The 23115-nt window shown below is 40.4% G+C and overlaps 1 protein-coding gene across 4 annotated transcripts in view; it reads left to right on the top strand.

The window, feature by feature from the left end:
- The first annotated feature begins 617 nt into the window (after positions 1 to 617).
- The window catches only part of LOC109420121 (peptide transporter family 1), an 84285-nt gene continuing 61787 nt past the window's right edge, over positions 618 to 23115 (top strand). The window contains exons 1-2 of one of the 4 annotated variants that reach the window (XM_062859744.1): positions 618 to 738; positions 1403 to 1644. In XM_062859744.1, the coding sequence (XP_062715728.1) occupies positions 1609 to 1644 (36 nt within the window). In that variant the 5' untranslated portion in view covers positions 618 to 738; positions 1403 to 1608. Of the gene's footprint in view, positions 1645 to 23115 lie in introns of all 4 variants that reach the window. The other 3 variants (XM_062859743.1, XM_062859742.1, XM_062859741.1) reach the window with 3 other exon arrangements.

The raw sequence follows: 23115 nt of genomic DNA, 5'->3' as shown, positions 1-23115 counted from the left end.
TTTTTTCTAAAATTTAAGGAGATCGTCCCTAAAACTTGCAAATATCTTGAACTTCATCAATCTGATGCAAAACCTGTATTCAGATGATCAAATGGTATTATATTTAGCTTTTAATTTATGGAAACAGATTTTAAATTTGTTGAACAAAACGCAAGATATTTGAATTTTAATAAATTCCACATTTTGAAATGTCGTTAACCTCGATATTAGGCTAAAACTCAAAAACTGTTCTACTTAAAAATTTTTGAAGCACGGTTTCGAAATCAGCACTAAATTGTGCTTCAAAAATTTTGGTCGTTGACAGAAGTTCACGACTTTCGTTTTATTTTGTAAACTAGTGTAATGGATTAAAGATTTGAATTGGTAACATGTGACCCGGGTGCCCCACATTTAAAACGATTATTTCGAACATATTTTTTAAAGTTGTGTCCCTCTTGCACGAAAGCGACAATACGTTCCCCAAATGGTTTATCGAATCCGACAAGTCTGAGTCATGATCGACATGTTATAGCTGCTACCCGCATGAAAACTCAATGTCAACTACTGCCCATTCTACTAGACTCAATTCCAATACTTTCCACTTACCGCCAGTGCAGTGCCGACAACCGCGGGGCTCGCCACTGATCTAGGTGCCCGAATGCAGTGAACTTATTAAAAATTCATTTTCTACATTTATTATGGTTAAACTGTTCGGACGGTTGGCTCAGTCTTCCATTAGCAGCCGAACAGAGCGGCGAGGTTCGAAAGCTCGTAGTGCGGTTTATTGTCCGTTGGTGTCGATCCCTCCCTCCATATATTTGGTTCGGTAGCTTTTTGCAACTTGGCGTGGTAGGGCAGCGTGGTTGCTGCACGGGACCGATTGTTTTGTTTTCACTTTCCGATAGCGTTCCGAACAGTTTATTCTGTAGGCCCCCGAGACACAGACAGTAGCAAGGTTATATCACGGCGCCTCAGCATGCCAACAAAGCCACTGGACCAATAGAAGACCAAGTGTGTTTAGTGAGAGTGTTTGGTCGGACGTTGATGAAATTGATAAATTTGGTGATCGTTTTAAGCGCTGGGAATGTAACGAAAAAAAAACGCGCGAATATCTATGCCTCTCGATCTTCCAACGGAGCAATAAACCGACGAAGAAGGTGAAACGTTATCAAATTGTGGTGCTTTCCAAAAAAAAAATCGATCTGAACACCTCGCTGTCCGAGAGAAGTTAATAGTGGAAACGCAACAACGTGCAAGTGTTAATTACAAACTGTTGCATGGCTGTGTTCGTGTAAACTCATTGTAATTTGGATACGGATAAATCCGAGTGGTTTATAGTGAACCAGAAAGATTACATCAGAAAGTTGTTTGTATGAAGTAATAACACATTGTCTGGTGGTTAAAATTCGTTGATCAAACACAGTGCCCATGTGCTCAACCGCAGAGAAGTAGAGATCACCTATCCCGAACGCGTCTGATCGTTGCATGTTAAACGGTCTGAAGATTTACAAGAGAAAATTTTCGATTTGATCGAAGCAGTGCATCAACCATTAGAAGACAGTTGCAAACCGCAGTAGCAGACACACAAAAAAAGAAACAACGGCAGCCACCATTCACCGATAGGACAAAATGGTTTCGACGCGGTTCGAAGTATCGAGCTCACCGGTAATTATTAAATTTCTTTTGCCTATCTCATTTATAGTGCACAAACCGGCGAACGTTATGGTGTAACAACGGCGTACCTAGAATTTTATGGATTTTATTTGTAACGAATTACAGTTGTGTCCCACATTGTATTTATTCATTTCCAGCCAGGTGCAGCAACAATTTCTTTTGTTATGAAGTTATGAATTTCCCTAATTCAGGAGAACGTACCTATGAAGCTGGCTTTCTTAACTTATTTATGCCTAACATGGGCGATGCTAATATTTTTTGTTTTATGTTACTCATCAATTTGCAAATATTTAGGGTAAAAAATTTGTTTAATTCATTTTAAACAGTAAAATAGGTTTTTAAAGCTTTCCTCAAATCCACAGGACAAACTTTTTATTTTCAATCGGCTGATATTCAGGCACCAAAAATATAAAAATAGACGGCTTTCAGTACGATCGATGGAAAGAGTTGTATTTTATGTAAAGTCATACCGGAAGTTCATGTTTGAACCGGCGTTTGCTCCGGAATAAAGTGTTCCTTTCACAACTCTAAATGGTAGATCAACGAAAGAACACAGTGATGAGGTTGCTTTTCTAACATAATTTGCATCTGAAACTCGCCGATTTGTATTTCCAGGGGGACTCGGGAAACACTGTTTGCTAAGGTTCAGTTCCGTGATCATATTATTTTGGACCTGAAAAATTGTTTTAGATGTATAGCCTTTTGGAAGAATTAGTTGAGTGTATTTATCCTCTCTGTTGAGAGTCTCATTCATGTGATTCCACCTAAAATTGAGATATTAGACCAACATGTAAAAAGGGTACAACCTATTTCTAGTGAACTTTGAAAAATATAAAACCTCCAATAATCAAAAAAGTAACGGTATGGGACTGTGTCTTCATATCCTATGTTTTACACTAGCGCGTCCAAAAATATTTGGGGTTCTACTATTTGTTGTGTAAATCAGACGAAATCAGTAAAAAGCATTATGTAAAAGCCCCACAATGATACACGTGACGTTATTATGAAGATATGTTTCACATATTCATTCATATTCACATTCACATTTACATATTATTCATATGTTGAAATAGTTATTTTAGCATGCAAAGGAATAGTATCGTTAAAAATTGTCTGTTCTTCGATATAAAATATTTACCTAGTCTTGGACATCACTTTTTTCTTAGCATTGGATCACTATGCTGTCTTAGACAAAGTTGTCATGCATAGAGTACCCTATAGCCTATAGGAATAACAAAAATAGTTGTGTTTGAACGCTTCTAGCGCCACCGGCGGAAAACTGAACCTATGTAATTTTTGCATATACTTCCTACGTTTTTCCACATAAATTTCAAATTGGTCTTTTGTTCCCTTGGACATTATCATTCAACTCAAATTTTCACTGTAGCTTATGAGAATCTTAAACAGCAAATTAAGATTGTATGTACTTGAGATATTTAATCCCCAAGGAAGTATTTTAAAATTAGAAACTGGCTAGCACTAACTTTTGACATAATGAAGACTTCGCGACCCACCAAAAATCAGCCCGCGACCCACTGGTGGGTCGCGACCCATAGTTTGAGAAACCCTCTACCATACCACTGTCTTATCCTTTACCGTACCCTCTACTTAACCTTACTCACCATTCCTACCCACTCTTCCCTATCGTCTACCCTACCTCCTACCCTAACCTACCCCTACTACTCGAAGTAAGAGGGCGCAAGGAAAGTATAGAAAGAATACGGTGGATAGATACGCAAAGGTGCGATAAGAAAAATTTAACAGAAATTGAAATTAACAGAGGGCCATTGGGGTAGTAGTATTCATCTCTAGCCGTTTAAGGCCAGGACGTTAGGCAAGATCGTCCTTGTGATTGTGTTGTTCAACAATGGACCTCTGTTAATTTCAATTGCTGTGCAATTTTTCTTATCGCTCGCTTGCGTATATATCCACCGTATTCTTTCATTACTTTCCTTACTCCCTCTTGCTTCGAGTAGTGTTCATATCACCGAAAAAAAAACAATTAAAGTTAATTATGATAAAAAAATGCGGTGATCAAACCTAGAAAAGTGAAAGGGTGTATTTTTTTATTAACATCTAAATTAAACATGTATGCAAAATACTGCATTTAACAAAGTTGATAGTTTTAACCCGTTCGAGACGGATGGGTGACATTAGTCCAGCCAAGAAAACCGACCTTTACAAACGTGTTCTAGACCAGCGAGGTTGCATCCAGAAAGGTGAAAATACCGTCTCCAAAGGGCTAAAACATTAATATGCCATACAAGCCAACCTCCAGAAGTATCTAGCATAAAATGCTTAAATCTTTCAAATTTGATGAGTTAACCCTCTAATACCCAAATTTTTGATTTTGATCTAAATATCATTTTTCGTCATCTAAAATCGTTTAAACATGTTTTGGAAGATGATTCTTTTTAATTCTCGATTTCGTGAATTTCAGTATTTGATTTTTCTAATTTTTGTTTTTGAACATCCCCACACTTTTATATTTTTCCTGGAAGCCAATTTGGGGAACGGATTTTTTTAGATGAAAATATTTTGAGATTTTATGATTATTGTTGAAATAACATTAATTTAAATTTTTTCCACAGAAAAATTTATTTTCCGTGTAATTTTAAGGAAAATAATTTTAGAGTGTATTCGATTCCTTTAAACTATTAAACAAGGATAGAAAGATTTGGGAAAAAAATAAAATATGTTAATTGTAGCGATTCAATACAAAATAAACAATGACTTCTAAAAGGTGACTAAAACATCATTTTTTCAATGATTTAAAAAAAAAATGTAAATAGGGAATCGCGTCACTTGGGCGGGGGCTTCTATTCTCGTCTGTTTTCCGCTATAACTTAGTCAAATTTGAACCAATTGACACAATTTTTGGAATGCAGTGAGATAGGTATAGTATCTACCCGTGTACAACATTTCAAGTCAATTGGTTTAAAATTGACTGAGTTATAGTGGAAAACAGACGAACATAGAAGCCACCGCCCAAGTGGCGCGATACCCTACGCTTTAAAATACACCAAAAACCATTTTGAGATATACAGAACAGTTCTAAATATCACGGTAAAGGCTGGGTATGCTGCGCAATTCAGATCCCATTACGATCCACTAGCCTCTGCCCAGCAACTCCTATCCCTACCTCCACACGGTACCGGCCGGAAACTATGAGCAACCTTAGGGAAGATCGGGTAACCAACCCCGGTGGGAACTTTGGTCGTAGGCTGACAGGGAAGGGGGGGTTTGCTTCGGCAAACCTGAGCGTCTGTTCTCCAGGAGGAGCGGCTCACAACAGCGTCTGATCCCCATGTTAAGGGCGGCTGATCTACGTCCGAGTGCCAGGGAAGGACTCTAAGCTCAACTGTGCACTATGGTCTTCCGGAAAGTAAGGGGTTGGTGTCAGGCCCTACGAGCCAGCCGTAAAAAACCATTGTAACGGAAAATCAGTAACAGAATAATACGAACCGAGACCAATGGCAACGATCCCAGCGAACAAAAAGGACTTGCGATTGGAAACTCGGTACGTGGAACTGCCGATCTCTCAACTTCATTGGGAGCACCCGAATACTCGCCGATCTACTGAAGGACCGCGGGTTCGGCATCGTAGCGCTGCAGGAGGTGTGTTGGACAGGATCCATGGTGCGAACGTTTAGAGGTAATCATACCATCTAGGGTAAAAGGGTATAATGCGCCCCACCGGGGCAAAACGCCCCCCTATATTTTCTAGCGATTCAGGCGCTTTTCGCATGCGTGATCGATTAGAAATCTTGAATATTGAAGAATAATTGCCATCAAGCTGATCCATTAGTCAATTGGGACAGAAAAGCAACAAAAATATCAAAATATCTGAAATAGACGCTTTTGGCGTAATATTTTACCTCTTGTAAACTGACTTCATTGTAAACAAAGCTAGCTCTGTTCACTTGTGTTATTTTGCAACTTTTTTGCAGTTAAACACTTGTTAAAAGACCCTCCTAGGATAAGCATGTAGTGGAATTATTCCCTGGGACAGTTTTATCACGGGGCTGGACGTTTTTCTTTTGGTGGGGCGTATTGCCCCGTTTGTTTTGATAAGGCAAATTTTTGAACGTTTTCGAAAAACATTTCAAAGCTTCCATAGCCGTCCCTCCAAAGGCATAGTTTGCATGCAACACTTCACTGACTTTAGGAAAAACGATTTGCAGTGGACAATAGATGGAATAAGGCGCCAGTTTTAGATATATTGCTATTTCTGCTTAGGGGGGGCATATTATACCTGTTTACCCTACCAGAGCTGCGGCAACACACGCGAGCTGGGAACAGCTTTCATCGTGATGGGTGATATGCAGAGGCGCGTGATCGGTTGGTGGTCGATCGACGAAAGAATGTGCAGGTTGAGGATCAAGGGCCGATTCTTCAACTTCAGCATAATAAACGTGCACAGCCCACACTCCGGAAGTACTGATGATGACAAGGACGCACTTTACGCGCAGATCGACGCGAGTACGATCGCTGCCCAAGCCACGACGTCAAGATCATCATCATAGGAGATTTGAACGCTCAGGTAGGCCAGGAGGAGGAATTCAGACCGACGATTGGTAAGTTCAACGCCCACCAGCAAACGAACGAAAACGGCCTACGACTCATTGATTTCGCCGCCTCCAAAAATATGGCCATACGTAGCACCTTTTTCCAACACAGCCTCCCTTATCGTTACATCTGGAGATCACCACAGCAGACGGAATCTCAAATCGACCACGTTCTGATTGACGGACGGCACTTCTCCGACATCATCGACGTCAGGACCTATCGTGGCGCCAACATCGACTCCGACCACTATCTGGTGATGGTCAAACTGCGCCCAAAACTCTCCGTCATCAACAATGTACGGTACCGGCGACCGCCACGGTACAACCTAGAGCGACTGAAGCAACCGGATGTCGCCTCAGCATACGCGCAGAATCTCGAAGCCGCGTTGCCAGACGAGGGCGAGCTCGATGAGGCCCCTCTAGAGGACTGCTGGAGTACAGTGAAAGCAGCCATCAACGACGCAGCCGAGAGCACCATCGGGTACGTGGAACGGAATCGACGAAACGAATGGTTCGACGAAGAGTGCAGAACGGTTTTGGAGGAGAAGAACGCAGCGAGGGCGGTAATGCTGCAGCAAGGGACTCGACAGAACGTGGAACGTTACAAACAGAAGCGGAAACAGCAGACCCGCCTCTTTCGGGAGAAAAAGCGCCGCCTGGAAGAAGCGGAGTGTGAAGAAATGGAACTGCTGTGCCGTTCCCAAGAAACACGGAAGTTCTATCAGAAGCTCAACGCATCCCGCAACGGCTTCGTGCCGCGAGCCGAAATATGCAGGGATAAAGACGGAGGCCTCTTGACGGACGGACGTGAGGTGATCGAAAGGTGGAAGCAGCACTTCGATCAGCACCTGAACGGCGTGGAGAACGTAGGCACGGGAGCCCACGGCAACGGAAGGAACGACGACGCCAGTGCAGCGGAGGACGGAAATGAACCAACTCCCACGCTGAGGGAAGTTAAGGATGCCATTCACCAGCTCAAAACCAACAAAGCAGCTGGTAAGGATGGTATCGCAGCTGAACTCATCAAGATGGGCCCAGAAAAGTTGGCCACCTGTCTGCATCGGCTGATAGTCAGGATCTGTCAAACCGAACAGCTACCGGAGGAGTGGAAGGAAGGGGTAATCTGCCCCATTCACAAGATAGGCGACCATTTGGAATGTGAGAACTTCAGGGCGATCACTATTTTGAATGCTGCCTACAAAGTGCTATCCCAGATCATCTTCCGTCGTCTGTCACCTAAAACAAATGAGTTCGTGGGAAGTTATCAAGCCGGCTTCATCGACGGCCTGTCGACAAAGATCTTTACCGTACGGCAAATCCTCCAGAAATGCCGTGAATACCAGGTCCCAACGCACCACCTGTTCATCGACTTCAAAGCGGCATACGATAGTATCGACCGCACAGAGCTATGGAGAATCATGGACGAAAACGGCTTTCCTGGGAAGCTGACTAGACTGATTAAAGCAACAATGGACGGTGTGCAAAACTGCGTAAGGGTTTCGGGTGAACTATCCAGTTCATTCGTATCTCGCAGGGGACTGTGACAAGGTGACGGACTCTCATGTCTACTCTTCAACATCGCGCTGGAAGGTGTGATGCGACGAGCCGGGCTCAACAGCCGGGGAACGATTTTCACAAAATCCGGTCAATTTGTGTGCTTTGCGGACGACATGGACATTATCGCTAGAACATTTGGAGCGGTGGCGGAGCTGTACACCCGCCTGAAACGCGAAGCAGCAAAGGTCGGACTGGTGGTGAATGCCTCAAAAACAAAGTACATGCTGGTAGGCGGAACCGAACACGACCGGATCCGTCTGGGTAGTAATGTTACGATAGACGGGGATAGTTTCGAGGTGGTGGAGGAATTCGTCTACCTCGGATTCTTACTGACGGCTGATAACAACGTGAGCCGAGAAATTCGGAGGCGCATCATCAGCGGAAGTCGGGCCTACTACGGGCTCCAGAAGAAACTGTGGTCGAAAAAGATTCACCCACGCACCAAATGCACCATGTACAAAACGCTAATAAGACCGGTGATCCTCTACGGGCACGAGACATGGACCATGCTCGAGGAGGACCTGCAAGCACTCGGAGTTTTCGAGCGACGCGTGCTAAGAACGATCTTCGGCGGTGTGCAGGAGAACGGTGTGTGGCGGAGAAGGATGGACCACGAGCTCGCTGCACTTTACGGCGAACCCAGCATCCAGAAGGTGGCCAAAGCCGGAAGGATACGGTGGGCAGGGTATGTTGCAAGAATGCCGGACAACAACCCTGCAAAGCTGGTGTTTGAAACTGATCCGGTTGGCACAAGAAGGCGTGGAGAGCACGATGGGCGGACCAGGTGGAGCGTGACTTGGCGAGCATTGGGCGCGACCGAGGATGGAGAGCGGCAGCCACAAACCGAGTATTGTGGCGTACTATTGTTGATTATGTCTTGTCTTAATGATGTTGAACAAATAAATGTATGTATGTATGTTCTAAATATCAGCCAAAAATATAAAAAAAATGATTTTCCACGAAACAAAAATTACAAAAATGCTCAAACTATACCCCGTCTAAAGGCGGGATTGGGTATTAGAGGGTTAATATGCAATATTGTGTATCAATTCAGTAACAAATTTTGAAAACGACGCATAATCAATGCTACACCATTGATTATACACTGTGGTGCATAATTGATCGAACAAACGCCGATTTTCATACAAAATGGCCAAGTTCAAGATGCTGTAACTATGGTTTGCTTTGTTGGATTGAGCTCAATTTTTGACACGGAACTACAAATATGCTGGATAACATGACAACTTTCAGTATGCAATCTACGAATTACTCCGTTACCACGCAACGCAACGCAACGCAACCACGCAACGCAACTACAAATATGCTGGATATTGTGTATACAAAGTATAAAATGTTTTCGTTCACAGGTCTGGGCGTGGCAAGGCGTTGAAAATATTGCAAAAGTGATCGGACAGCGGTACTCCTTTGATTTACACGCGTGCCGCTGTCCGATCACTTTTGCAATTTTTTCAACGCCTTCCCACGCCCAGACCTGTGAACGAAAACATTTTATACTTTATATACACAAAATTCAGCATATTTGTAGTTTCGTGTCAAAATTTGAGCTCAATCCATCAAAGCAAACCATAGTTACAGCATCTCAAATTTGGCCATTTTGTATGAAAATCGGCGTTTGTCCGATCAATTATGCACCACAGTGTACGTCGTTTTCAAAATTTGTTACTGAATTGTAATGCTGTGTATCGTTTCTAATACAGATGTTAAACAGGGACCGTTCATAGATTACGTAGCATTTTAGGAATGAGAGGGGAGTCCCTGAAATTGCTACGAGTCATGTATTATGTATGTTTGTGAAAATAGGCTACGAGAGGGAAGGGGGTGTTGAAAATTTGCCAAAAATGCTACGTTATTTGTGGATGTCATCACAGCAAAATATCCCTTCTTTGTTTCAAAAAAACATTTCCATGCTGAATGGTTTCCATTAAAAAAAAAGGACAAAATCGCACATTTTGCCACATAGGGAATGAGAACCTTGATTCAGCCTATATGCCCCCATGTTCACAATATTGCAAAAATAGACGAATTCCGTTCTTTTTTTTTTTTTTTTTGTTATAATGCATATTCATTCTTTACAAGAACTACAAAAATAAAAAAAAAAACAAAACAGATTGAGTTTATTAGATTTGTTTTAGCTTTTCCATTTTTTTAATTTTATTTATTTTACTAGAAAACATATCGACAACACTGCACTATTATCTACTGAAACTAGTTTTCTCTAATAATATATTGAAAGCTCATAACCAAATTCATACAACATCATAAATTAATTCTTGCAATTTAAATGGATCGTTGGATGGCGGTAGCCTTCGTCGTTCAATGACATAGTATTGTTGTTTACCTCAATGACATATTGAACTGATTTCCGGTATATCACCACCATCGCATAGGATTGCGCCGCCACATGCCACTAATAGAAGAGAAAGACCTTCTGGTTTTATATTATTGATTCATGACATTAAACGCCTACCATCTTCCCGCCCGAGCAGAGGAGGGTTCAACGTTTCCGTGAGTACCGCTGGAGGCCAAGTTTTGCGCGATCGCGCATAAACTTAATCGATCTGCGACCGACGACACGCGACACTTTCCGCGCGAAGGCCAAGCAAATTGATATTAATTGATTCGGAAGAGATATTTTGACGTGGTCGCATTTGTCATCGGTGGATAACGCAATCGGAAAGTTGCCCAATTCACGATGCGAATCGGTTTGGCTGCAATTCATTGTTTGATGCAGAGTACCGTGAAATGTGGGAAGTTGGTAAATTGTTTGATGGTTTTCTTTTTGTGTTTCCACTTCATTATTAAATTTTATTTATTGGTCTATTAAGCACTACTGTTTTCATACGAATGTGTTACTAAGCAAACGATAAATAAATGATATTCTTTTTATAAAAATTCTGCAAATCAGCTTCTACAGCTACCAAAACCATTTCTGATTTAATTTTCAGTGTATCTAGTGGAAAAAATTTCCGCAGAGCTTAAGAGAAATTCATTGCAAAAAGTTCTCTTGTGGAATAGGAGTTCCAGCAGAATAATGTGTAGAAATTGTGGGTTGAGTTCTTGAGTAAATGAACGAATCATTTTTTCAATTAAACCCTATGATCGAATTTCCAGAGGAATTATTATCTCATAGGACTCTGACGTAAATCTGTTAAGAACATCTGAAACATTCAATTCTGGAGAAACTTAAAGCTTTGTTTTTTTTTTTGCGTGAATACTTGAATTCAAATATTGCTGAAAATTTCGAAGAAATTTCTTACAAATCCTTGCTAAAGTTTTGAACAAAAGTAAAAATAAAATGTGTTGACTCCACAAAATGTAAGCTGTAAGCTGTAAATTGTGACTGTAAAAACCCTTCAAAGTTGTTATCGGATTGTTCTGGCGAATGAATACTGTTATCATATCATGGACCGTGATTTTAATTAGTGAGCTCATTCTATATTACTTTTATTCATTTATTTTTTTTCCACGTCTAATTCAGAGCAAATCTGTACTTGGATACTTTAGTTTCATGATCTATTTTAACAACACAGTAACAGCCCTTTCAATGCAAGTAATAATCAACAGCTATTTCGCTACAGGTTCGAGAATGATAAATGCGAAAAAATCCGTTCTGATAAACGTGAACAAATAAACGCAAATACCGCAAATCATGATTTATAAGATTGCCGTTGTAAACTGTACAACACTACCAAAAAACCTTGCTCGCAAGCGTGGTTATGGTCCTGAAACATAGTTGAAATGCTCCTCCATGAATCGCAACACCGGTCAAAGATGACTGCGTATTCCAGAACTGAGTGTCCAACTCGGGCGAATTTCTGGATGGTATCGGTGAGCGCACACCCGACGATTCTCCGGCGATCGTGTCGATCAACCAAAAGGGGGATGATGAGCAGCGTCGTGAGTCTGTTTGACTCGTTAGGAGTGGTTACTGTCGTGATCCACGGGATAATGCTGATCCCCTTTGATTAGGGTCATGCGAAAGCAGCGAGATATGGGATCGTTGGACTGCTCGGCTACTAGAGATCGAAAATATGAGGATTCCCCATCACTACTTGTAAGGTACCATGTCCGTAAACTACGACACGGTAGAGCACCATGTACTGATCGACGCCAGTCAGGATGCATATGACGCGACTGCTTATTCTACCCAGTCAATCAGTGATCGTATAAGATGTTGCATAAGATGTTAAAGTGGAGGCGATATGCGTACATTTTACATGCGCCTAAATGGAGGCATGCACGCATATGGCCTCCACTTTATCATCTTATGCAACATCTTATACGATTACTGGTTGTCTGGGTAGTTACCTCACGGGCAATGGCCGAGTGTGCTCTTTGGTGATGACGAGTTAGAAGGTTGCTCTGTCTATCCCGAGCCAAGGGAGCAAGCAGTGGTACTCGAAGCAAGGTTGCTGCTAACGGTCGTCGAATCCGCTTTTCCTACTAGCCACAAAATCAGTGGACGAAGCAGGAAATGGTATTAATACTGGAAGAGCCGATGATTGTCGTGAGTCTTATTTCCCACTGGAAAGTGCTGGTCAGAACAGTAACATGCTTCTTTCATTTTACATCCTACTGCAGTAGAAGGAAGAGATAGCTTGTGGTCATGGTGGTTCTTTCACACCAAGGCAAGGATGCAAAGCATGGTGAAGTAGGGTATACCAGCGCAGCTGTGTCAGTCCCATTGAGGTTGGAGGTCGGCACAAGGCGATGCCTATGAAGAAGAGGGCAGGACCATTAAGAAGTAGCGTGAGCTTTCTCGTAGCGAGTGGCAGCCGATTGATAAATCCGTTTCTATATGGCAGCCGACTGATAAGTCCGTTTTTGTACAATACTTCAGATGACAGGCAGATCGTTCCTTCGTTCCTCCTAAACACCAGTTCCCTGCTATTCTGGTAAAGGCTCGCGTGTGATGTAACCCAAAAAAGTTCACTCCGGAGATTCCAATGATGGCTCCTCTTTCACTTGGTGGCCGTTCGGCTTTACTGTAGTGGACCATTGCGATCCGGTTAAGGTTACGGTTGGGCACGGGTCTAAAAAGCGGTGGATCTGCCTCTTTACGTGTTTGACGACGAGAAGTGACCCACAACTTGACGACGCCAGTCTGCTTGATGACGATTCGCTGGATATGCGCTGGAATGCGGATGAGTTCTATTCCGATTATTCTTCATTACATCAACGAACCTAACCTCAAAATGACTGACAATTCTCAGGTCATTTTGACAGATGTAACATGAGCATGAAAAGGACGGCAACAAGATCGATAAAGTAGAATATATTATCTGTCTTTTTCGTGCATTAGTGTGGACTGTCAAAATGACCTGTAAATTGTCAAACATTTTCATGGCTAGCTTTGTTGGTGTAATGAAGAATAGGACGAACTTTCAGGGAGCGAAGTGGAGGGCCTGGCGGAGTCATGCCCGTTGACGTGCTGGATTAGGTTCGAAGGCAACCAAATCGTTGACGCCGAATCACTTTCTTAAAGGTCCAGATAAGATTTTAAAGTTGGACTAGGGCAAAGCATTGTGGGATCTCTAAAAGCGCTCGCTGTTACTTGTAGGTCGTCTATGGAAGCTGTGGATCGCGAAGTAAGAACCGGCGATTAACCAGGGCGTGTGGCGTAGTGAGTGAGGTGAAGTGCTGGTGATAACAGCAAAGGGAGAGTTCCGTCGGCCGGTAGCGAACTCTGATGCTGTTGTAGGAGTCCTCAGAATTACGGAGAAGAGGTAGGTATGTACGCATCACCCAGCATTAAGAAATCAGCAGCTCGCAGTATTCTCAGTGGCATAGTAATTAGAGTAGACGAAATTTGGTAGGTAAATTCTGTGGACAATTGATGTGTAATTGAATGTAAATTTAAACTACACGATTTACGCACCAGTACGGGATCTTTTGTAAAGGCATTTATTTTTAAAGAAATAGTTATTTATGCAACGAGTTGCAAAATGATGATTTTTACATCACGAGTCGTACATTTATACAACGAGGCTTGCCGAGTTGGATAAATATGAAGAGTGCTGTAAAAATAGAGTTTTGCATCGAGTTGTATATCACATTCATTGCAATGACCAAAATTATTCACTAGAATATGAACATTTCCATCAGTATCATTGTGCTTCTCGCTGGGTCAATGGGAACAACCACGTGCTCCATCACGAAATCTGAATCAAGCAAGCCGTGCTATAACCGTCACAGTTTTTCAAGCGCTTACTGTGGTAATACAGGTTGTCAATCAAACTAATGCTTTATGATGCATAATGCTACCCAAATGAGATGCATAATGAACCATAATGCATTTGTTTGGATACACAGTAAAACCGCTCAGCACTAAAATGTGTAAGCCCTACTCATAAGTGCATAATTTCCAGACCACACAAAAATGTGTTACAGTTACACATTCTCAAAAAACAGCTCGTACGCTCGTCTAGATGCGAAATGTCGATTTTTTATTGTTTTCCAAGGTCACTAGTAAACCTAGCTAGATTGCTGTACAAACATTTTTGCGAATTTAACGATTTTGCGGACACAGGAGCTGATTTTGTGAATGTGCAAGGGTTACACATTTTTGGTGTAGTCTGGAAATTATGCACTTTTGTGCTGAGCGGCGTTAGCGTGTAGTACAGAAAAGTAGATCGTTAAGATATTGAAACGGCAAGTATGAAATGAATTTTATAGTGCCAAATTGCGAAAATGTAACTTAGATAAGCTACAGAAATTGTTTCGAAATTAGTTTAACCCTCTAATACCCAATCCCGCCTTTACTGCCCATAATCGCATAGTTGACATAAGCGCCACTGTTGTTTTCAACACACTTTTGAAATTTTTACAATGAATAATGAAAATTTTAAGACTTTTTTCCACGTTGACATCAAGCTAGTGATTAGATCTTGAGCTCTATTGAAAAAAACTGGTCATAATTATTCACATGCGTTAGATATTAGCTTGTGACTGCTGACATTGTCAATGGTGGTTGCGTCAACTATGCGATCATGGGCAGTTTAGTTTTAGGGTATAGTTTGAGCATTTTTTAAATTTTTGTTTCGCGGACAATCATTTTTTTTTATCTTTTTGGCTGATATTTGGGACTATTCTGTATATTATAACCCATATATTAAAGCTCCGTTGGTTAATTTTGGGCGAGATCGTTTAGTAAAACTTATAAGATTTTTGAACACATTTTCAAAACATTATATCTCAATATGTACTTGATGAACCTTTTTCAATTTTTTTTGTCTCACTCAAAGTGCAAATTTTCGGTAATACCAATCCGTGTGGTCAATTATGAATTTCAAATAACTCAACGTACATATGTACAGATGGGTAAATTATTGGTTAAATTGGGGAAAAATCCACAGCTCAGGTGAGATTTGAACTCACGACCCTTATTCGCTAGACAAGTGCTTTACCAACTAAGCTACCGAGCCAATTAATGACCCGGCAACTTAGTTGTCATAAGGTTCAATTCTAATCTCATCGATCTATAGGGCACTGCATTCTTTATTACACCAACTAACCTTACCTCAAAATGACTGACAATTCTCAGGTCATTTTGACAGATGTAACATGAGCATGAAAAGGACAGCACCTATATCGATAAAGTAGAATATATAATCCGTCTTTTTCGTGCATGTGTGTGGTCTGTCAAAATGACCTCAGAAATGTCAAACATTTTCATGGCTAGCTTTGTTGGTGTAATGAAGAATTGCTTTGATTTTGTATGGGATTTTGACGTTTCTTGGCCTTGTTGTTTACAAAAATTCTGTGAGAGTGAAAGAGAAAGAGAGAATTTCATGTAGTGCCCTATATCATCTTCCCCTAAACCGCAAATATAACCATCTCTGTTGTACACATGTACGAAGAGCGAAAGCGATTTGTTTATTGTTTGAAAGCCTCTTAATCGCTTTCGCTCTTCGTACATGTGTACAACAGAGATAGTTCGTTGAGTTATTTGAAATTCATAATTGACCACACGGATTGGTATTACCGAAAATTTGCACTTTGAGTGAGTCGTTTTCGAGCATCTACCTCTACGTAGTTACCCGTCGTATCAAACAGAATGCGAACGACGCGTTTGATCTATAGACACTATAGATTCCATAGACTCGCGGAGACATGGTTGAGGAATACGATTTTTGTGTGTTTTGCCGAGCGAATATGACGTCACGCAATCCATTGTCGCTATTGAAATCGTGACGTCATGCTCGTTTGGCTACACGAACTGACAGTTCGTTTGGCTACAGTAGTCTTCGCCTCCGCGAGTCTATGGAATCTATAGTGTCTATAGTTTGATCGCCTTCCAGGTAGCATTGTTCTTCCTCAACAAGTGGTTGGGGAAGCGTTGCCTGTACGATAGGCAAACAGTTTCAAACAATAAACAAATCGCTTTCGCTCTTCGTACATGTGTACAACAGAGATGGTTATATTTGCGGTTTAGGGGAAGATGATATAGATCGATGAGATTAGAATTGAACCTTATGACAACTAAGTTGCCGGGTCATTAATTGGCTCGGTAGCTTAGTTGGTAAAGCACTTGTCTAGCGAATAAGGGTCGTGAGTTCAAATCTCACCTGAGCTGTGGATTTTTTCCCAATTTAACCAATAATTTACCCATCTGTACATATGTACGTTGAGTTATTTGAAATTCATATTTTTTTTGTGTTACAGCTTATACCTAAGGCTTTCATATGCAGCCTCGTTTAAAATTTTATATTCACTACAAAAATTATAAAAAATCTGTATACGGTCAGAGTGTCATTTGGAAATTTATCATATTTTGATCAATAAAAGTGCCAAGTGTTTCCAATTTTTTAAAACTCTCCTAAAGTAATATTTTTATACAGGACCTACTGAACTACATATGAAAAGTAGGTCCTATGGATTTTTCGTTCAGTTAATGCACTTTTATTGGTGGATAACTTATGGCAGGTTATATGTACAAAATATGGTAAATTTTTAAACATCGTCAACTACATAAGCACATTTTCCATATTTTTTGTAGTGAATATAAAACCCCAAACATAGCTGCATATGAAAGCCTTAGGTATAAGATGTAACACAAAAAAAAAATGAAAAAAAAAAATCATCGAGTACATATTGAGATATGCTGTTTTAAAAATGTGTTCAAAAATCTTATAAGTTTTAGTGAAAGTTCTATAACTTTCAGAAAAATTATTCGATCTCGTTCAAAATTTTACCAATGGAGCTTTAATATATGATTCATAATTGGTCAAATTTTCAGCGTTTTTGATTGACGCATAAAAAAGTTTTAAATGATTATAATGAGAAATGATTTTGACAAAAAAAATGCTGTACGGACAATTGTTTGATACACTGTATATATTTTTTTTAATATAAAAATTTTCAATTCCTGGTGTTCATTAATTAGTAGGAGTCATTCAACACTAGGTTTATGCATGCAGTGAACATGAGATTATCGGTTTAAATGTTTTATTTCTCTTAAAATTGAAGATCAAGGCATTTTTTAAATTGTTCGTCATTATTGATTAATATGTGCAGTGAATTTTCTCCAGCAATTATGAAAATTTACGCAAAATAATATGAAGCCATAAGCTGAAATGTTCAACAATTGGTGGATCCCGCCCAACCGGGGTTTGTTAAACAAGGTTTTTTTTTATTTCATTTTTATTAAATGTGATCATTTTTGTGAAAAAAAAGATGATAATTTAACAAATGCACTCAAAAACTAATAAGTTTGTATTTCGAAAAACTTGAATCTGCTGCTTTATTGAAGTATTGCTTTCAAGATGATATACTTTTGCCCGTGCAGTGCGCATCTTGAATCGGTTTTACATTCGAAGTCAATTAATCTTCAAAAAAACGGAAGATCTTCGACAAAAGCCTTTTAATTATAGCTGTTAATAATTGGAAGCAGCGTGCCACTCGTAATGAGAAGAGCTGTTAAACCCCCTCCGGGTTAATTGTCCACTTTTATAATGCATACCGCATTCACTCATACCGAGGAGGTATCTTGAATCTGCTCGTAACGACTCCATACAGTTCCATTATGCCTACTACACAGCTCATTATCTTTCGGACGTTTTTCCACTATAAACACAATCGTGATCACACCTAGAACTTGAGCTAGGCAGGTTTCAACGAAGCGGCCGCGTTCGTTCCATTCCAGCCACATCGTTGGACGAACAGCTATGAAATCATCATCTAGGGTCTGGGACCATTTGGGCAGGAGCACCTATTTTGGGCACTTGCTGCTATAACTCAGTCAATTTTGAACCGATAGGATTGATTTTTGAGACACGATCAGCTAGGCACAGTAGCTAGCCATGTTTCAAAATTCAAGTCAATCGGTTTGAAATTGACTGAGTTATAGCAGCAAGTGCCCAAAATAGGTGCTCCTGCCCAAATGGTCCCAGACCCTATTAGTTTTTTTTTCGTCGAAAATGGGAAAATTCGCGAAAACCTTGCTTGCACACTGAACCGGTGAAGCGTAAAACAACGCAGCGTAGAGTTTGACCATTGAGGCACACCGCACCGCGATGCAAAACGATTGATGGTAGCTAATTTAATCGACAGATTACTATGGGCGTATGGTGTTTATACATGGACAAAATTAGTGTTACCTAATCGTTTGGAAAGTTTTGTTGCATAACATGAGCAGGGATTAGGGGTGGTTTAAAAATATCGTAACGCGGTTCCGGGTCATTTGACCGAATGCCATTTATCCGAAAAGGTCATTTGGCCGAACGCTGTTTGGTCGAAAAATGAATGATGAACTCAAGTGATGCCACTGTTCCCACGTCTGTATAACTTGAAAGAAAAAGCCTATGATTCTTGAAAGGAGAAATTTTTTGAAGTCTCTGCGCTAACTTACCCCTGAATGTTAACACGAGAAACAGGTACCCTAATGAATAAAAGAAGGAAATATTTCTGATGATCATATTGGCAGCTACAAAATTCTCTAAATTATTTTGATCCGAATTCGGCCAAACGACCGATTCGGTCAGATGGCATTCAGCCAAATGACAATCGGCCAAATGGCAATCGGCCAAATGACGTGATACCGAATATTGTTACTTGAGAAGTATGCAGTTCAACTTCGCTTAGTCTTTTTCAATTGAGGACCCTGAAGCGATTATTTGTTAACGATTAATTGTTTGAGCTGTCAATGTGGAGTAGCACACACCTGTCCGTCAAGAGGCCCGTCGGCGTCGTTGGTGTAGTGGTAAGCGTGGTTGCCTCTCACCCCAGTCGATTGGCGTCCAATCCCCGTCGATGCCGATGGGATTTTCTGAGACATAAAATCCGTGATCACGCCTTCCCTCGGATAGGAAGTAAAGCCGTACATAGGTCCCGGCCCATGTGTTGATGGATTCGATATGTAGGGTTCCAGGTGTGGTCCTGAGCGTCGGAATTTCCTAGGCCCAGCCGACGTTAAAACGCAACTAGCGCCGACCGGTGCTAGTTGGCCAGAAATAAGAAGAAGAAATCAAGAGGCCCCCGTCCTTATCCTTGCATATTTCGGCTCGCGGCACGAAGCCGGGATACATTGAGCTTCTGGTAGAACTTTCGTGTTTCTTGGGAGCGGTATTGCAGTTCCATTTCTTCGCACTCCGCATCTTCCAGGCGGCGCTTTTCCTCTCAAACAGAGTTGATGTACACGTGCTGTAGTCCCATGTACGGGAGCCGCATTGCAAGCGAGCTCCCAGGAGCACAGTACATTGTGAGACTTAAAGTTTTGCGCCTCATTTTTTTTTAAAGATGTGCCTCATGAGCTTTGTCTCATGTGCTGATTAAAGTGGAAAATTTTATGACTTAAACTTCCTGAACGAACGAGAATTGAAACCTTAACCTTTGCATTCAGAGTCCCTAGTCGTATCGCATAGACAAACCAGGCACTTGAGTTGTGTACGGAAAAAAAATGATGACTTCTTCGTTACCACGAAGTTGTTTCTCGTCTTAGATACCAGCAGCTCACGCAGCGCATGAGACGAGCTCCCCGGGAGCTATGCGCCTAGCTCACACCCACAGGATTTTCGTGAGCCTCCTATCAGCGCAGCACACTAGCACACATAGCTAGGAGACAACTTGGTGGGAGGCTCGCTGTCACATCATTTATGCACATGGTCCACTGCACGAATTCGTGCTGGCCTGCTTTCTCCCACAGGAAATTTGACGTTTGAGCGGTGCCGACACCGCTCAAACGTCAAATTTCGTGTGGGAGTAAGCAGGCCAGCACAAATTCGTGCAGTGGACCATATGAGCAATCGGAAACTCTGCTCTCGAAGGAGGTGGTTCTACACAGAAAAAAATATTCATGTAAAATTCAGCGAGAAATCATGCACATAAAGGGAATGCTAGAGTTAATACATATTTACATTAGATATCATGTAAAGTTACGTTACAATCGTGTAAATTTCCACTAATAATCATGTAACCGGTTGGAGTCCGTGATGGTTTACGCGATGGTTGTCGGAAATTTACACGATGGTAATGTAATTTTACATTATCTCTCATGTAAAAGTACAATAACTCTAGCATTCCCTTGATGTGCATGATTTCTCGCTGAATTTTAATTACATATTTTTTTCTGTGTACTGTTTCCGCTTATGTTCGTAACATTCCAAATTCTGCCGGGTTCCTTGCAGCAGCATTACCGCTCGCACTGTGTTCTTTTCATCCAAAATCGCTCTGCACTTCTGCACTCTGAACCATTCGTTCCTACGACTCCATTCCACGTACCCGATGGTGCTCTCGGCTGCGTCGTTGATGGCTGTTTTTGCTCTATCAGTCCTCTAGAGGGGCCACATGGAGTTCGCCCTGCACAGATAAAAATAATGAAATTTACACGTCATGTAAACTTCAGTTTCGTCATGAAAACTTAATGTTATGATGGTTTACATGATATATCATGTAAATTTGTGTTATATGTCATGTAAACACACATAGTCATGCTGAATTACATGATATATAATGGAAGTTTACATGATATTTTTTATGACTTTTACATGATATGTCATGTAAACTTCTGTGATATCCCACGCTCCAATCATGTGCATCATATGTCACAGAATTTTACACTCTTTTTTCGATCTGTGTGGTGTGGCATGCTCCCTCCAGATTTTGCGCGTATACTGAGGCGATTGCGGAATCGTACGTTTTTGATGACGGAAAGTTTCAGGAGCACTTTGACCATCGCCAGGTAGTGGTCACAGTCGATGTTAGAACTACGATAGGTTCTGACATCGATGATGTCGAAACAGTGCCGCTCGTCCATCAGAACGTGGTCAATATGCGATTTAGTCTGCTATGGTCGTTTTTAAGTAACAGGATAGTATCGTATTAGGCGCTGTCCATAAACTACGTAGACTTCATTTTGGCAATCTCAGGTCCCCCTCCCCCCTCGTAGACTTTTGTCCATACAAAATTTTCGAAATTTGTAAGGACCGTAGACTTTGGCTAGACCCCCCGTCCCCCCCTCAGAGTCTACGTAGTCTATGGACAGCCCCTTATTGCTAAGGATCATTTGGAAAAACAGCCCAGCCTACCGGAAGATCCGAGACATCCGTTTAGAATGTCACGACATGAAAATCATGAATTTTCATGATTAGAATTCAAGAATAGAATTAGTAGTATAGGATAACTAAACAAGCTGTGCGTCTATGACAAAAAAAAAAAAAGATTTTAAATTGAAAAAACATCTTAATCAATATAAATAACCATTTTTTTTATATTAAATTTTTTTATGGAGTCTCGACTTACTCTCTAATAGGGCCCATGAAAAAATAGAACATATGCAAATGAAAAATCATATCACTGAAACTGCTTGTTTGTTCGGAAAAATGTATTCGGCATAGTTGTAGATTAATATATGGCGGATTTCAGAAAGATACACATTGAAAAATTTATTTATTTTTTCTTCTAAAAAAACCGGATTTTGTTACTAAAAATTTAATATCTCAAAATGTTATTTTTTTGCCTTCGTGATATTTTGTGAGAATAAATTCCATTCTGTTAGCTACCATCTGTAGAAACTTCATAATGGAAAAAAATGTACAGAAAAGTTATGGCATTTTGAACATTTTCGGTTGTGTGTTTTTAGAGTGTATGACGAGTTCACGCAAACTCGCCGTAGGAGTTTGGCAACACTGTCTCAAAATCCGATGGAAATTCCGTACCTTGTTTTTTTATTTATCTATACTAATTTTTGAAAAGGGCTAAAGTATTTGACCGTTTTTTACTCAATGTTACTTAAAAATGACATTACCTACAAAAAAGTTATGTATGGGTGGCTTTTAGATAATCGTGTGAACTTTCAGAACATTGAAAAATGGCAATACGGTTGAAAAATTAATAAAAAAATGCAAATAAGAAAAATTATTTCAATTTGCAAAACATGACATTTTTGTAATTAATGAAAATTTTGCCATATATCGCAAGATGGGCTTTTGAAGAAAAGCATTTCTAAGGTATCGTGATTTCGGGTGAAATTGATCAGTGGGGTGAAATTGATCGACTTGAGGGTAATTTTTATTTGTTAAAACGATTGCTTAAGACTTAAAACAATTTGTAGAAAATAACCATCATCTAGCTAAAGGATTATGGAATGGTGAGTTCATGTTTTACAGTCAATTAGTCACATATTTATGTATTAGATTCAATATTTTCCGAAATGGCGTGTTTGGCGAATTTCAAAGACTCTTTCAAACTTTTGTTACCATGGCTGTATCGCACATGTATTGAATATTTGAATGGATGCGTTTAGCTGCCAAGTATTTGCTAAACAAGATTTCATCAACAAAAATTTTATAAATATTCAAATTTATGTATGAAATAGCTCTTTTCCGGAAGTAATCACTTCTTCAGTATGAAATGTGCATACTTTAGGGCGTTTTCTTGAAGTTTATTAAACTTAAAACTTGAATAATTAAAAATTTTAAGAAACTCGTAAAAGCTTTGCGTAGCATTTCGCATTCTGGGGTGGTTAATTCCGGTGGAAAACATACACACTTAATTTTAATTTTGATTACGGAGTTCGGTATTTTTTGACGAGATTAAAACTGCTGAGCACCGAACTCGTTCAGCAAAAATGCGTTGTTTACTTTTTCCATACGATTTTGACAGTTGTTTTACTGAAGCTCAGTAAAATCGATTACCGAAACTAACGAGATCGTACTGCTGTTCTAATCTCGTCAAAAAAGTACCGAACAGGTAATTCAGAAATAAGTGTGTATTTTTGGCATATGCAAAGGTATTTCATTTACTGATCAATTTCACCCAGAAAGCAAATTATTGATTTTTTATTTCAAACGATATTTACCTATTGCAATAAAATGATTTG

This window comes from Aedes albopictus, chromosome 3 (assembly GCF_035046485.1).
Source record: "Aedes albopictus strain Foshan chromosome 3, AalbF5, whole genome shotgun sequence".
NCBI classification, from domain to species: domain Eukaryota; kingdom Metazoa; phylum Arthropoda; class Insecta; order Diptera; family Culicidae; genus Aedes; species Aedes albopictus.
This window is presented reverse-complemented; position numbering and strand designations above follow the sequence as displayed.